The 16,231-nt window shown below is 39.0% G+C and overlaps 1 protein-coding gene and 1 long non-coding RNA gene across 2 annotated transcripts in view; one reads left to right on the top strand and one right to left on the bottom strand.

The window, feature by feature from the left end:
* Window positions 1-16,231, top strand: part of LOC111247358 (secretin receptor-like) — a 95,963-nt gene that overhangs the window by 76,364 nt on the left and 3,368 nt on the right. Inside the window, exons 11-12 of the mRNA XM_086985539.1 lie at window positions 5,084-5,231; window positions 15,373-15,548. Coding sequence (XP_086841665.1) covers window positions 5,084-5,231; window positions 15,373-15,548 — 324 coding nt within the window. The remainder of the gene's footprint in view (window positions 1-5,083; window positions 5,232-15,372; window positions 15,549-16,231) is intronic.
* On the bottom strand, window positions 7,111-9,153 carry LOC147757110 (uncharacterized). Its single transcript, XR_015324731.1, has 2 exons — window positions 8,067-9,153; window positions 7,111-7,385 (listed from the first exon to the last, which is right to left on the bottom strand). It is a non-coding gene; the product is annotated as an uncharacterized LOC147757110 (long non-coding RNA).

Raw genomic sequence — 16,231 nt, 5'->3', positions numbered from 1 at the left:
ATATTCATTTAAATCAGAAACATTTTTTAATAACTGGTTGTCTACCAGAGCACATCGCGGTTATTCAGCCTGAATAGCGTCTTCCGAGATATGTCGAAGTAAGTCGCTCTGCTCAGACAAACCCGTACAGCCCAAACGCATGATCAGAGCATGGTCTCTTCATCGAGTGCAATGACTCTAGAACGTTTGGCTTGATGTTTTTTTCACGACTATGCAAGCTTTGCCACGAATTGTGGCAAAGCTTGCATAAAAACAGAGCTAAATCTTTTGAGAAATCTGAAAATGTGTGCTCTACATTATGATAGTTATAGTAGTAGAAGCATTGAAGATAATGCCATGATCTTCATAGTTACCCAACTCTATGGCCGGACGAAACTATCCGTGCATGCCGGCTATCCGTCTCTATGCATTTAACTGGTGCACAGCGAAAGCAGCTCAATGCGGCTAGTAAATTTCGATTATAAATTACCGCAAGGTCACCAAACGGTTTCGCGTGCTGCTATATATATGAAGCGGTACCATTCGCATACGTTCTTCTAATAGGCAGCGTGTCGGTCTATAGTTTCAGGTCTCATCTAACACGTTTTTAGTATTCGTAAATTGACTAAAACCTGCTATTATTATCCCATATATAAATATAATCAAACAAATAGAAGCATTATACATATATATATATATATATGAGCACTAGCTTCGACAAAGAATGGGCAACATGTTTTACGTTTATAAAGATCCCGCTTCCTTAAATCATGTCTCACATCTGTTTGTCATTGCTTTATAACAATCGACCGTTTGTGATTGTTGACGTATGATTTTACGAGCAACAATCACAAAAGGTCACGCTTGACATACGTTGCTGGCTGCAATACGTTTTCAGAAACTTTATGCTTCCAAGAGAAATGTCTACATGAAGGTATAGCCTTTGATAGCAGTATGAAGAATCTTTCACTGCAATGGCAATCAAATACGTTGGCCATCAGACCCATGTCTGAGACTGATCTGTCATATTTGTATGTTGCCCACTTATCGTGCTGTACCATGTAGTCGTGTACAAGAACTTTGTACTTCTTTAACATTAACGCGCAGAGTCAGTACTACCGCTAAAATAGTTCCTCACTTCGCCACAGATAGAATATCGGTTTACGTAGAATCTGAAGCGTAGACTTCCGACGCTTGTACTCGTCGCCAACTTCTGTTTCGGTAGGCAACTATTATAGATCGATTCCTCGTATCAGTTCTTCAGCAATTGCTGGCACAATATTCATAATTTTCCCAGCGAAATAGCAAAGCTGACGTGCTCGTATATATTATAACTGTAATCCAACATATGATTGGGTACCGTTCATTTATGCTTACCCGGTAACTGAAGCGGCCACTATAAAAATGGTCACATTGGTAAACGTTCATGATAAAAGCGAGTAACTAGCTTAAAAACATTTTCGGAAGTCGCAATTTTCAGTTTAACCAATGCTATTAGACAGAATGCTCGTAGAAAGCGTTAAAAGGAAAGGTAGGGGATGTGTTGCGTCTACGAAAAGTTCACTACGATTTCAGGAAGCAGACTAGGAGCAAATGTCATGATCGAATACACAACACGTTTTACCAAATATGCAATGTTTGTGTACGTTGCCAGTACACCGTGGCCTGAAACGGACGCCTAAATAGCAATGGGTGGTCGCCATCAATGGCTACAAACTGCCCATCGGATAAGCACTATTCTCGAACTTTGTTCATTTTTGGACCTGTTATTTATTCGAAGAAAGACAGTGTGTAGGTCTATTGTATCTGCGAGGGCCAAACTGTTTCGTTCGCGTCTCCGTCCCGTGAGACGAGAACCCGAACGAGACTTGCAATTACTGGCCGCAGGACCTTGGATTTGAGCCAAAACTCACTGAATCGAACGATGCTGAATGAAGTTATGTAGATTAAACATCACCCTTCAAATCTATGGACCCTTACAAAGATCTCCATGTAATATATAGCTTAGCAAGTCGCAAGTAAATTAAGGTGGGTGCCTTAACATAGGCGCTAGAAGATCACAAGGTTTGCCATCGCTACGGATACCGGAGTTACACGTATCTCAAATTAACCAGAAGAATATTGCCGATAATACAATTACAAGACTTAATAAAATACACTTGGTTTTCTGTGCACAACACAGACTAAGGTCGAGCGTGAAAAACGTAGTCTAAATAGAGCTTCTTTCTGGCTATGGAGTTCATACTATCCATCCATCCATCACAAAGAAAACATGTTCACCCAACACTATGTGAATTTTTCCTTACGTTGTATATGATGTAAATTTTTTGCAATGCAGTACGACAAATAACTTTTGCCTTTTATAGGCTCTCCTTTTTACCACGGTTTTGTGTCGTCGTTGCCAAACACTGTCACGTAAATGAATGATTGGTAAGATCGCAATTTTACGTAGAGGAAACAACCGCGTGGATTATTGCAGCGACAATGATGAAAATCTACGGGTCACGCAGGACCTATTACCTCGGAATGCAGATGCATAGATCTATCTCTTTGCAATTCTACTGAGTTGAGCCTCAGCTATGCCCGCTCTCTTTAATGGTTTCAGATGAGATTACCTAAGTGAGACTCGTCCAGAGTTTCGTTGTCAAAGATAATGCGACCGAATATCATCAGATGATCAGAATAAGTAAGCAGAGCCATTTGACAACAATGATAGTTAGCAAAATCAAGGGCTTGCAAGAAATCCAAGGAAACGCAGGAGGTGGACAGCTGAAACTCTTCTTGTGTTTCGCCCTTTGCATCTGTGAGCGAGTAAAGACTAAATCTCTATTATATTTCACATTTATGCTACGTTCGCTAGCGAGAAAAGGCTATTTGGTGTTGTCGATTCCTAGAAAACAAAGCGAAATTATTATGTAAATGAACGGTGCAAACGAGCAGGATAATGCATCAATCGTTATGGTTGACGTTTCTCCTTGCATACCAATTAAAAGTAAGCGCCAACCAGCCACCTATTCGTTCATCAGCGCATTGTAGGCTACCCTTCCTGAAATCGCTTCTTTCTACGATTGTGAGTTCAAAGTATAGGAAAATGATCCGGTACCCCCGAGGCCAATGCGGGTTGTGTCAATTGGTGAGGCGTATTGCGGATGCCTGTATTTGGGACATACAACGCGTCTGAGGTGCTCAACATAACGAGGCACAGAATTTAACCTTTGAGCGATTGTAAGTCGAAAAATTTTGTGTAGAAAGGCCGTCGTCTTTTCTATTCAAATAAGTATGATCACATTATACATTGCATTTTTTGTCAGGTTCCTGACATAGGCATATTAACATTACCGCTACTATTTGAATTAACAGTGTTTTTCTTTACACGAACACAGCAGTCTAGTACATATATATTACAAAGGAATATGTGTAAAATAAAAAATCTCTATGAAAATACAGTGATTTCTGGATTGAGAATCGAAGCGTGGATGACGCGCAATTTTTACGTTGTGAGAAACGTTTTCAATATCCGGATGTAATTTATGTATAACAACGGAACAGATATATCCAAGCACAAACATTGTATCTATTGGGTTAATCAGATCCTTTGTACAATACGTTTTTATTCTACAGTAACCGTCTCATTCAGTAGACGTTAACGCCTTCAATCTGAGCATTGGGCTGATGACTTGTTTTCGTCGGTCATCAATGGATTCGGATTGTGCCGATATTATACCTTTCGAAAGACATTTTGCTGCTTTGAGAAGAAACATCTTCAAACGCCAAAGACCGTCGCATTCTATACAGTGGATAAAAGCCAACATCATTTAGGAAATACTGTGTCGTGACGGGCTACTTGCTCTTGAATTTCTGCGACTAGGGCAACTGTTACGGCCGTTAACACAATGCATTAAGTTCGATACGCAACACTGCAATGTCTTATCTGTCGCACGCCAAGTCGGCACGATAACTTACTGGCGACGATGATCGAAAATGACGCCGGTTCAACTAAACAAAAAAGTTTACCCGTTGCTTTGTGCTGGCCAATATTAGAATCAGGCTAAGAGGGCAAAAACGACCATCGAAGGACATCTGTCCCTCAGTGTTTCGCTGCCGACAAAAGGAAGGCGATCTATTATTAAGGGACGTTCACAAAAACACCATTGTGCGAGGTACCTTGGAACGCTTACGAAATATTTTAGGTAGTGACGAAAAGTTGTGCTGAAACGTGTGTAAAGGTAACGACATAAATTCTTCTTTGGCAAAAGCCCTAAGAAAAATTGGTGGTAGTATAAAAGCGATTCTGGTATTAGTTAGAAAGGTGGGATCATACTTGTATATGCAGTACTTATAGTATATAGTATACTGTCTATTTCAAGCTGGTTTATGGGCATTAAATGTGGAATCTCGATTTTTTTTGCCAGTTAATAATAAGCGACGTGTCGACGCGTAAGAACGTCACTGTAGGGCGAGTGCTTCCTGCACCGGGTTCTTTAGCTGGCATTTGAAATATTTCCTGTCGGTTTCAAAACGCTATGCTGTGAGCCTTAAAACAATGACGTTGTCCTGTCGAAAAGGGACGAACCAGTTGTGCAAATTTAAGAAAAGTTTTTTCAAGGACTAACTTTGAAGTTTGGGCTAGACGACGAGAAATTACGAAAAATCCTGTGAAAGGCAGGAGAGGAGAGCGCATCATATTAGAACGGAAATAACTGCTTCGTTGCGGTGTCTTGCCCTAACGTTTCGCTTAGGTAATTAGAGCGCAAATATACTTCATTACTTATTGTTATAATAGGTGCCCGATTTCGAGCTTCACTGTCCTTTGATGGTTATTCGCATTGATTTTTAAAGTTAAAAATCTAAATAATTAGTACCGATTCATACTTATACATACTCCTAGGAATATCTTTGAAATTATTCATTACGTATTATCATCTTACCTCGATAATTAACAGGCATAAAAACATGTCAAGGATTTTTGGTTGAATCGTAAGTTAACTTTCTAAACTTTTTACACTCCGTTTTTGGTACTAAACTACTGATCTACAATATCGCTCCCTCTTTCTCTCCGTGTCCCTTTCTCCTCTGTCTCTCTCCTTCTCTCTAATATTTTCAGAAAATGGTTCAAATCGACGCTGGTTTTGGTTCCGCTCTTTGGGTCCCATTATTCATTACTGTTAGTGGCTTCTATAGCTGCCGACCTGCTCTCGCCGCAAGTTGAAGTCTACTGGATGTACATAGATCAAACATTCTCGTCGTTTCAGGTAAATTTCCTTATCTTTATATATTTTTTTTTTTAGTAAAAAATGTCCTATTATTTTGTTCGCGATTTTTTAGATGACCAGAAGAGATGTAAGGCATATAAGGTAACTATGCTCCACATTTCTTCTTTATATAGGATATCTATTTATATAGATATCCTGTTTTTAAGGCACGTTTTCTTCAAGACGAATTCGTTTGAATGTGAAACCAATAGACGTAATACAGAAAATAGGAACATTTTCCATTATATAAATGAATTCAGGAGCTATAAAAACTAAACGATTAGCAAAGACAACTTGAATGTATATGTGATTATTTATGCTTTCTAGCTCTTAAAGCAACAACGGCGATTTTGATTTAATCTGAGACGCTTGTATACTGGAGCTTAGGTAAACTATTATAGTAAAAAAATGAGTCGTAGGAAACCGGACAAGCATATTTTCAGATACTGCGAAAGTTAAATAAGCTAAATTTGAATATACCGCCTCTCAGTCGAGAGCCTGTCAAAACATTACACCAGCGACATCCTACGATCTACTAGAAAACTATTCTGGTTACAGCAGGCGAAAGCTTACGAGTGCAATTTCAACCATACATGTGGTTTATTAGTTAGAAACATTTCAGATACTTAATTATCAAATAGGATTACAAAAGTTTTCCAAAAGCTTCATAAATATAGATTAACTATATATTTGCATAAAATGAGTAATGTTATTGCTGAATCAATTGCTGATCACATCTCTAACTCAATATAGACGGTACACTATTATTTAGCATAAGGGTGTTTCGTCATTTGCTTGTGAAAGGCTATTTGCGGAATCTCCGAACCCGCTTCGGTTAACTTCGACTCTTCAGTAAGGCTTTCCATTCAATCAGTACGAATGACGAAGTACGTTACGTTTTCACGGCGGAAATTGTCTCATGGCCTCTCTAAATTTAGCATGGCCCAGCAAAGTCAAAAACTGCTTTGAGAACAACGACTAATCATCTGCAGATCGCAATACGAAGGGGTCGGTTATTAGTGTTCACACAAACTCAGGGATCCCACAACGGACAAAATTTTGCCTAACCTCTGGATTCGTTCATATAAAAGCAAGGTGCAAGCAATTATATGTTGTTAGTAATAGGGCAAATGTGAAGCTTACTGCTGGCCCCTAGAGCGATCAATACCCCATATATGTATATATCACAGAATTGTAGTCTGCTGAAAACCGCATCTCAGCGTATGACTTAAAAGCAGCAGTACTGTAAAATTTTGGCCATGCGTTGTTTTTTCGCTTAATATTTTTCATACTCACAAAGTGGCATACTTTAAAGTAGGCAGAACAGTAGAATGAATCAATGGGACAACGGACTAGATTTAACACTCACTTTCCTACTTTCTCTTTGAAAATGACTTTAAAGAGCATCGAAATAATTGTACATATATAAATATAGACGTTTTTCCAAGTGCTAACCAGGTTTCATCTGATCGCTAAGGGCATCCAAGACAGATTTGTTTTTTTCTATTTTCTAGCTATATAATATTGTTTTAAATACACTTCTATCTTCAGATGTAGAACACGACGCAGTGCCGTGCGTAATCAGCACGACCAAAATATAGCAGAGTTTGTTGACAAAGGTCATTATTGTCTGGGTATTACTCAAAACTTTCATACGACAAGGTACCTAGATTCAAAATATTCGAAAAAGGACCAGCCGTCCTGAAAGTGGTAATACACTATTTGAAACGGAATGTTTCGAATTTTTTTTATTTTCCGAAGTTTCGCGGCTTTTTAACACTGGCTTGACAAATGCCTCTCTGGAAATTTGCGTGGCAATGGTAAATATTGTAATGGACGCTCAGAGGCCCTTTGGATGCATTATTGAAGAGAAGATAGGATTTCTATAATGATTTGATTTAGCTTTGCCCATATAATAGGGCAATCACATTATTTATTACATACAGAAACAATTATTTATTATTCTTAAAACAATGCATTCCTATTGTCATGTATCTAAGTTCAACATAACGAAATTAGTGTCAAGAAGCAGGCGAAGGGTAAAGCGAAGGTTGAGTTGCCATTATAATTAATTTTATCCCCTTTGGCTTGTTGATGGTCTGTTTGTCACCTTGGCCTTGACAAGTGGCGTGTCCAAATACGAACTCTTTCCAACTGCATGACATTTCCGAGAAAGAGAATAAAACATAACAGGCGCACGAACATTAGAAAGTTTAGCCGTGATAGCGTAGCAAGTGTTAGTTCGTAAAATAAGTTTTTGGAGCAAGCGGAGGATAACACGAATACTGGCTGGGGGTGTCCTCTGTTGGCCTGCGATCCAGAATCGGTGGGCAAAGGCTAAGACTGCCAGGATACGCGTGGCATCCATCTCGGTTGTATATTCATCTATCTTAATCGTTTTTGGCCGTTGCGTCTAGCCCTGTAGATGGATTAGAACTTCGAAACGGAACCGCACAGAATAATTACATAGAAGAATAAAAAACAAGTATACAAATAAAAACACCAAATTCATAGCCTTCAGAACCTTTTTTTATTACGTGTGTGAATGCAAATTGCGTAGGGAATAATTCACTGTAATGTGGCAGTGCCAAAAACGTACAAGCGTCTCGAGATCCTACCAACACTGGAAGAACGGAAGCGCAAACCGAAAAAAATCAATCGTTCTAAATGTGTACGTCGCTTGCGTTCGTTTTGTACTCATATAGAAATTTGCCTGCTTAGTAGAATGGTTCGAAAGATTTTTTGCAGGGAAAAACGTCTTTTGCCGCTGTTTCACACGCTCATCATTTCCTCACACTGTCTGTCCAGTCTCGTAATAACACGCAAAATCTTCACCTCTGATCAGTCACCGTCGATGATTGTAACCAAACAATTGTATCAGGGCGGAACTCGTTGGCAGCCTCCGGCACTGTCAAAGGCGGCTTACCCGCTGCTCCGTATAGCCGCATATCAACTGCTTCGTGAAGAAGCAGCGTGTGCCAACTTTAATCTCTTAGTCTGTACCGAAAGTGTTCATACTATATAGTAATATAGTGTCAATAGCGCTTAGCCTAGAGATAATTTGTACGCATTGTTCGATGTCGTTTCGTGCTCTGCCCGGAAGCGGGTAGCAGAGAGCGCTATGTTGTTGACGGACGGATAGACGGACGGGCGGCGAAGAAGTTGTGCTGGATGTCTGGTCTGGCGCTTAAGGCAACGACGTGGACGGAGCCTACAAAAAGCTCCTTGTGAAAGAAATATATCGAACATATGCAAACAGAAAGAGAGACACAGCAGGATTCCCTCTAACGTGCGGTCGGCGAACAAGTAAGCGCAAGAGGAAGGAGAGCTATTCAGTCATCTGTGTCGTTCGTTACCGATAGGGGTCAGACGAAGCTAGCGGGGGAAGGCTAGCTATGGCGCTTGATATGGCCTAACTTTAAATAGTGAGTAGAAGTAGAGACCTCTCAACTACCATGGCAACGGGAACATGTGGCACATATATTACGTGGACTCCCACATGGCATCTAACTCTAGCTATACTTTGCCTTCACGAACGACGCTTAGACTGGCCTTCTTCAGGGTGTCATACTGCAGATAAGTATACACGTTGTTTGAAGTATGGCAACAGGCAAATATATCAGAATGTGTCGCGGGAAGTCTGGGGAAAAACACAGTCGCGGAACGTAGCGAGCCAACGCCGATGCTGCAGCCGTTTTTGGGAACGGCAGACATGTGCCGTCGTTGTTGATGTATGGATTTTTTATGTGTTTTCTTTTTAGCTTGTAAGAATATACCAACAAAAAAGGACCCGGGCATCGAGTGCACTTCTAGACAAGAAAAAAGAATCAGATCTTGTTTGTTAAAATAGAGCTTACTTAACACACTTCTAACGATTTTTGAGACTCCTGTGCGTGTGGGCTTCTTTTGTTCCTTCAAAAAATGAAATAGATTGTACATGTAATACAATATGTTATGGGAGCATCTCGAACAGCAAAATGTTACAACGCTCGAAATGCAGTGATATCGGTCAAGCGCCGGAAATTTCAGAGAGCTTTAATACCTACAATAGCAACAACTATAATATATATATAGTATTCTTCAGGACGAAAGAAGCTCGTTACTTACGTTACAGGATCCTAATCATTTCAGTAGATCAGTTCTTCAAGAAACATTCCTTATTTTAAGCTCTATAACCATATCTTAGATTACATAGATTAGATAAAATTACCGTATATTCAGATATATCTAAATTAATAGAAAAGTAGTAGCCAACGTTGCTTCTGTCAATGAGACAGGAAAATTTTATGCGTTATTATTAAAAATGCGAGCACTTTTGACAAAGCATGATGTTAAATATCGCTAACATAAAATACGTCCATTTCGATCGAAATTTGTTACCGTTAAGCTACCTCAGAACTTGCTCTTTTGCACACCTTATGAGAACTAATCGGATTAATGTAACAAAGTAGTTCCGAAGTATTACTCGAAGAAAAATATATGTTGCTTAAAAATAAGAAGTTGATTTAAATAATAAGACAGAGTAGATACTCTGTTGTATACTACACACTCCAGTACTGTCATTATAGCTCAGTTAAGTTAAACTATAACATTCTTCTGTCTGCTTTCTTAGGGTATTTTTATCCTTTTCAATACTGCTTTTCGTAATTTCGTTAGAAACATTTTTTGTTTTTCAAGTTAAAACCTATTAAATTATGAAAAAAGCTATGAAGCATGTTCAAAGCAAGTTGATTTCGCTTATTTGTAAGTTGCCTCTAAACGAGACCAGGCACCCGGGTTACTTTTTTCTGCATTTTGCGACATGGTTCTCCCTGCGTGTTGTATTTATTGCTCTGTATAATGTGATTCTCATTTAGCTGCGAGTCGAAGCCTAAGCCTCCTACAAATTATTTTCGAATATTTATATTTTGAATTCGTGCATGGCTTTTGATGGTGACCACATCTATCGTCACCGTTATTCTGTATGATATTTGCTATCTTCTCTTACCCATAACTCTTTAGACCAGTGGACAGATACTGTTATAGTTTAACAAAATGGTTTTTGTGAAATGTTATGTATCTACTACTAATTATGTCTAGTTGTAAAGATCGGGAGATAGTTGACCCTCGCCATCGCTAACATCAAAGGCAGGAAATGTTCCAATCGAAAAAACGATAACGATTTGGTTTTCCTTCGGGCAGTATGCACTGATCACTGTGTGTTTGTTTCTAGCGATTGAAGCGACATCGGCGGAAATTGTCATTAACTAACGTAACACAATAACGTGCATAATAAAATTGATAAAAATAAGCCTTAAAATACTTCGCTTTCTGCGAGGCGACCGTAAAAGCGTTGAATCAACTCCTGTCCGGAACAAAAGCGTTCGCCCTGAGACCAAACCCGCGTGTGTTAATTTCTTTCTTCGTATTCTGCCGTAATTGAATCCGCAGATCATCATCAGCCAAAGCGCTTATTCTATACAAGTTAGTTAAAGAAACTGTAAGAAGGACTCAAAAATCTGCATTATCATTAAGAATTTACAGCAGTTTTCTTAACAAGCTTCGCTTAAAAGCTCATTCGATGATTCTTTTGTTTGTGTTTTTTTTTAGCGGACTTAAAGGCAAAATGTGTGGTAGGAACTATTCTCGAAACCCCTTTTACTTTGGGAGCAGTTTTTTTCTATTTGGGACGCTAGCAGAGGAAGACACTTCCTTACGTGCCTAGAGATGCTCTGCCGCCATGGTCGATGTCACAAAAAATGTCGTTAGTTTATAGGATCAGTCGATTTAAGAAAAAAAAAAAAGACGATTCGGAGGCTTGTGGGGCTAACAGTCCAAAAGCAACGAATGAATTGTTTCATCTGTGCCTAATGGTGGGTGTTATTAGAAAGGAAGTGATCATACTGTTTTATCATATACGCTGATACTGGAGTGCTGGAAGACCTAAACTGAGAAGAAAAACAATTGATAAGATCACGTATTTAGAAGTATGCGCGTACGTATGATGTGTTTATGTGCGTATGTATAACTAACAGCTTATAACAGTATAGTTAAAAACTATTTCAGTGTGATAGTTTCCGAGTGGAACACGATTCTGCATTATACGCATTGATGAAAAAAGGATAAGTAACTGTCACTTATTTGGTACTGAGAAAAAGGCGGAGTGATTCGTTGCACTGAATTAATTATTCATTACACAAGTAGCTTAAAATCTATTTGTTATCTCTTTCGTTTATACAATAAATGCTCTCGGTAGATCTTACATTGATTACTTATCTAAACGTGATTAGGTGCCCATGTTAAATCAGACGAAACTAATTCCATTATCTGTGACCTCCATTTTGCTGCGCTCATGTGGTTTGTTGTATTAGATATTCGACCTTCGCAGAAAATTCTCCTTTATCTACTGTTGTACCAATGAGATCGTCAAATATAATGCATTATTTTTACATAAAATTGTCGTAAATTACCTGATATCGGCCAGCCACTTTTAGCTTACACTATAGGTGTCAACTGCACTCCGCCCTATGGAAAAGTTCCAAAGTTTTTTTCAGCAACTCTGTTTCTCTTTACCTTATAGGTTTTTCCAAAAAGCTGAACGTACATCGCAAAGGGTTCGATGTGAAATTTCTCGAAGTGGGGGACGATGTGTATTTGTACCGAATATGGTGCAATACGCCCCGTACATAGCACGGTCGTTGGCTAGCGTCTCCAGTCGAACGCGTTGATCCTAAAATTTTAAATTGAGCTGGTCTCGTTGATGTACGTCCCTGCGAGTCTCCTTATTTATTCTGTATTGACCAATTTAAAATTGAAGCAATTTGCTACGCGTAGTTGGGCTCACTAGTCGTGATGACTGATGACAGGACGCTCTCAACAGGGTGTGATAAGGGGAATAAACGTTGGACCTAGTAAAATCACGTTATGACTTAAAAGAGATCAACGTACGCAATAACCACCTTCGCAGTGACAATAGCCGGTGGGCTTGAAAAGATAACGATGATTGATATTGTCTTCTAAGGTAAACAAAGATGACAGAGCGACAAATAGACAAAATTATAACGAAACTGTAAAGCAATGAAAACAATTGTTCAAATTAACGCGGGGATTTCTTCCTCTTCTGTCCAGCCTTCATGTTCTTTATATATACGTATCCCGCCGAAACAAATACGGTTTATTCGATCTTCATTTTGAAAAGTGTTCCACATGAAAAAAACAGACTATATGTGAGACAGAGACAAAATTATGGCTTCAAGATAGTTTATTTATTGGGGCTGTGTTCGACCAACGATTAGATTTTCGCTCGAGTCTATCTCAATATATAGAAATTCGATTGAATAGGTATTTAAAAGAACTTTGTAACTATTCGTATTGCATTATGTAATATATATTTATATACATACATATGTATATATGTGGTAATGGTGCAATGGTAACATATGTGTTTACTAAGCTAGGGGTACGTAAAGAGGTTCAAAACAAGGCGTTGACGCGCACCCCTATTATGCTTGCAGCCAGCCATCTAAAATCATGCTTAGCGAAGGCATCAAACGTAAAGCTCAAATTAATCGTTTAGGTTAGAGTATGTCATTTTTTTTCATCAAAAAACAAGTGGAGGATGTAGCATTAGGTTAATAGGCATAGACTCGAGGACCTGACGAACTAAAGGAGGATAGCCTCAGAATTATCCTTTTTCGCATCATACTTCTTGCAGTCCTGTAGCGTGCTCAATAGCAGTACGGTCTTTTTCCAGTTCTTTAAAAATCACTAAAGTGGCCTCAAAGCCCGTACATTAATCATGTGACCGTTTAGCTTTTGACCGAAGCGAGCTCACCGCTGCGTAGGTTAAAAATAAAATATCTCAGGTGATAGTGTCTGATAAACCAGACCCTTCACTCAATAAGCCAGCTTCTGTATTCCAAGCGTTGACAATTTTGAATTGTCTCACAGTCTGGCGGCTTTAGTTTGATTTACGAGAGTAGCACGAAGCATCTCTGAGGGTACATGACGTACCGCTGAGATAATTTTACTGCTTGAATATGAGGGTAGATGCTAAAGTGAGCTTGGTTATGGAGCTATAATGGCCAACGTATCTTAATCTTAATAAAAAATAAAAAAAAACAATACCTACCTAGTGTGTGTCATTTCTGTTCGTATGTTTAGCAAAAAAAAAAATCTAAAGAAAGCGCGATAAAAAAATAAGCGACGTAACTACGTTTTCAAACGTCGTCTTCAGCGAAAAAAAAAAAAAAAAAAAGGTTCAGATCTCCTTCGTTTATGGTTCGTTTTGTATTTGTCTTGCGTGTTTTTCATACAATAATCCTTTTTATATTCCAAAGTAACATAAAGTTAGTTCTCTTTCTTTAAAGCCTCCATCAGATCGGTTCCCATACAGTTTCGCGAATAAGTACTTGAAATTTCAAATACGATTACAAACGCGTACGATACGTACGTATACGTTGTTATTTACCGTGAAGGACTTTTTTCTCGGATTTCGACGCTAGTGCAACACTGGTATTATTGTCAGTAGCTATGATGTAATGATGACCTATTTGCTGATTCATGAGGTGAGTAAAGTTTAAAGCAGAATGAAGACACGCTTCGTCTCGTGCTAAAGACACACGTTTTAAAACAATATTTAAAGGCAATGGCGACGTCGATAAAAGCCTTCTACATATGAATGTAATACATTAAACTCATATGTGCTTAGGGGTAAATAGTAGTTACCCTGATGCTCTAAGCTCTATCAACGTAAACGTTCATCGCGGCACAATACGATATACGATTTCTGAGTGTTGAGTCCACCTACTGACCAGCTAGGCATGTAGTTTGGGCATTTTATGGCGTAAAACATAGAAATTAGCCTTTTTTTTCCAAAAAAAAAAAGACTTGCGGAGATTAAATCATGCAGGCGCAAGACAATAAGTCTAGCGACGCTTTGGTCGTGTTACTTTGAGCAGTTGCTTTCCTGTACAGTTTGTAAGTGTTTCCATTAAACACGGTTGTCCTTCTGAAACTTTTGCGCGCAAGTAATTTGTAAGGCCCTGTGCTTTTGGCCATCAAAAGTTGCAATGTTTTTAATAAATTTAGCTAAATAAAAAAAATCGAGTAAATTTATTATGCTACTATATTTACTAAGTTATATTGATTATCTCCTGCAAAATGGATGACACGCAATTGCTGTTTCGTCACAGGAAAATATTGCCCCGTTCAAATCTCAGTTAGAACCATAGCCCCGAGGATAACTGAGCCCATTTAAGTTTAGAATATAGACAAACTGAACTTAGCGGGCGGTGGTTTAACATGTTGCTATCTGCCTGTCTTGCGACCATCTTAAAAAAGATAAACTAGAAAGAGCGCGACCAAGCTAGCGTCGACAACTGTGAACGGGTTACATGCTGTTTTAAAGCTAGACAATAGTAGATGCTCTGAGTTGCCAATTGAAATATGTAATAAAAGGTTCGTTGGAATATACACTATTGTCTAAATTAGAATGTTTAAGACGATACCAACTGATAGATATCGCGCACAGGATCCTTCTGCTCAAAATCTCCCCTAAGAAGCCTCATAATTTCTAGTGTTGTCTTTCAGATATCAAACGTGCGCAATATCTCTTCATGCGTACAATTTAATGTTGCCGTTATCGGTGTCCATATTCTGCTAATCAGACAGGTCTTCCCCAACCATAGCACGAGTGTGCTATAATCTCAAAGAACAGACCCAACATCTCGAACTACTTAAAGTTGCAAATCGTCTGCCTTCCCTTTATGCATATCTATGGAAAAGAAATACTGGGTTATAGGAGGAAGTTATTTCATTGCTTAACCTGCACGAAATAAACGCTTGTTGCAATAGAAATAAACGAGACGACCCACTAAGCAAGCACGCTACACCCGTATAACGATTTGATCTGCGTGCACACTATCCAACGGTCCCAAACATTGCATCCACTCGGTAAGAGAGGCCTATTCTTAACCCCTTCCCCTTAAAATGATGACCACTATGAAAAGGCAAAATAGGCACGTAAGCTACGTCAAATAGAACCCGTTCGTTTTTTTCTGTACTACTTGTTTTCGGTGTATAGCAAAACATTGTCTTACTTAAAACATAGATGTCTGAATAATCTTACTAAATGTTGCTATTCTACGCTGCGTTCTTGCAGGGTGTATTGGTAGCCTTGTTATATTGTTTCTTTAACACTGAAGTGAATGAGGCTATTCGATTTGTATTGCGTCGAAATCCACATTTCTTCTATATGCGCAAGTTGCTGAACACCAAACGCAACGTGGAAGCAGGCCAAGATGGCTCCGTACGATCTAGAGCTATGCGGCGGTCAAGGTGAGTCAGATCTATTGCTATAGGTAACCTGGATGATTTACTGAGCTGACACCCGGACCTTGACAGGGATTTCGAGTTAATGAAGCCACTTTGTTTGATGCATTACTGCAATTCTATTGGACATCTATTACCGTCTGGTTAAACAAAATAAACTGGAGAAGGTTTTCTTTAACACTTGCGACGACGTAAATGACATGGATACAGAAAAGGTCTTTTATGTTTACTTCTATCTAGGGTTGGAACCTAAACCATAACGTCATTAACAGGCTAAGATCGTCAATCCTTGGTGATCTAATTCACGCCTATTGTGGACTCTAATTCGTCTAGTTGAAACCATATTGCTTGTCTAAAAGTTTTTATCAACTTTTCCCCATGTTGTTCCACTATCTAAGGCCGCGCATTCGATAATCCTGACGAAATGTAAGCTTAAGTCCTGTGACTCTCGTTCGTTGTTCCGATACGCTAGGTCTTGACTACAAGGATTCGAGTCGCTCCCACTGATGTTGTCGTCGACTTCTATTGCACACACACCCGCTGACGAAATTGAGGTCTTGATCGAGCTCGACACCTCATTATACTGCCCTCCAATTCTCTGAGCATTATCAGTCAATATCAAATTTCTGGACAAACCGGTTGACCTCTTTATCATCTCCTATAGTTAGACGGCTGGCTAAACTGGACAC

The sequence above is a fragment of the Varroa destructor genome, unplaced genomic scaffold (assembly GCF_002443255.2).
Source record: "Varroa destructor unplaced genomic scaffold, Vdes_3.0 BEIS01000003.1, whole genome shotgun sequence".
NCBI lineage: Eukaryota > Metazoa > Arthropoda > Arachnida > Mesostigmata > Varroidae > Varroa > Varroa destructor.
The sequence above is the reverse complement of the archived record's forward strand: the minus strand, read 5'-3'. Positions and strand labels throughout refer to the sequence as shown.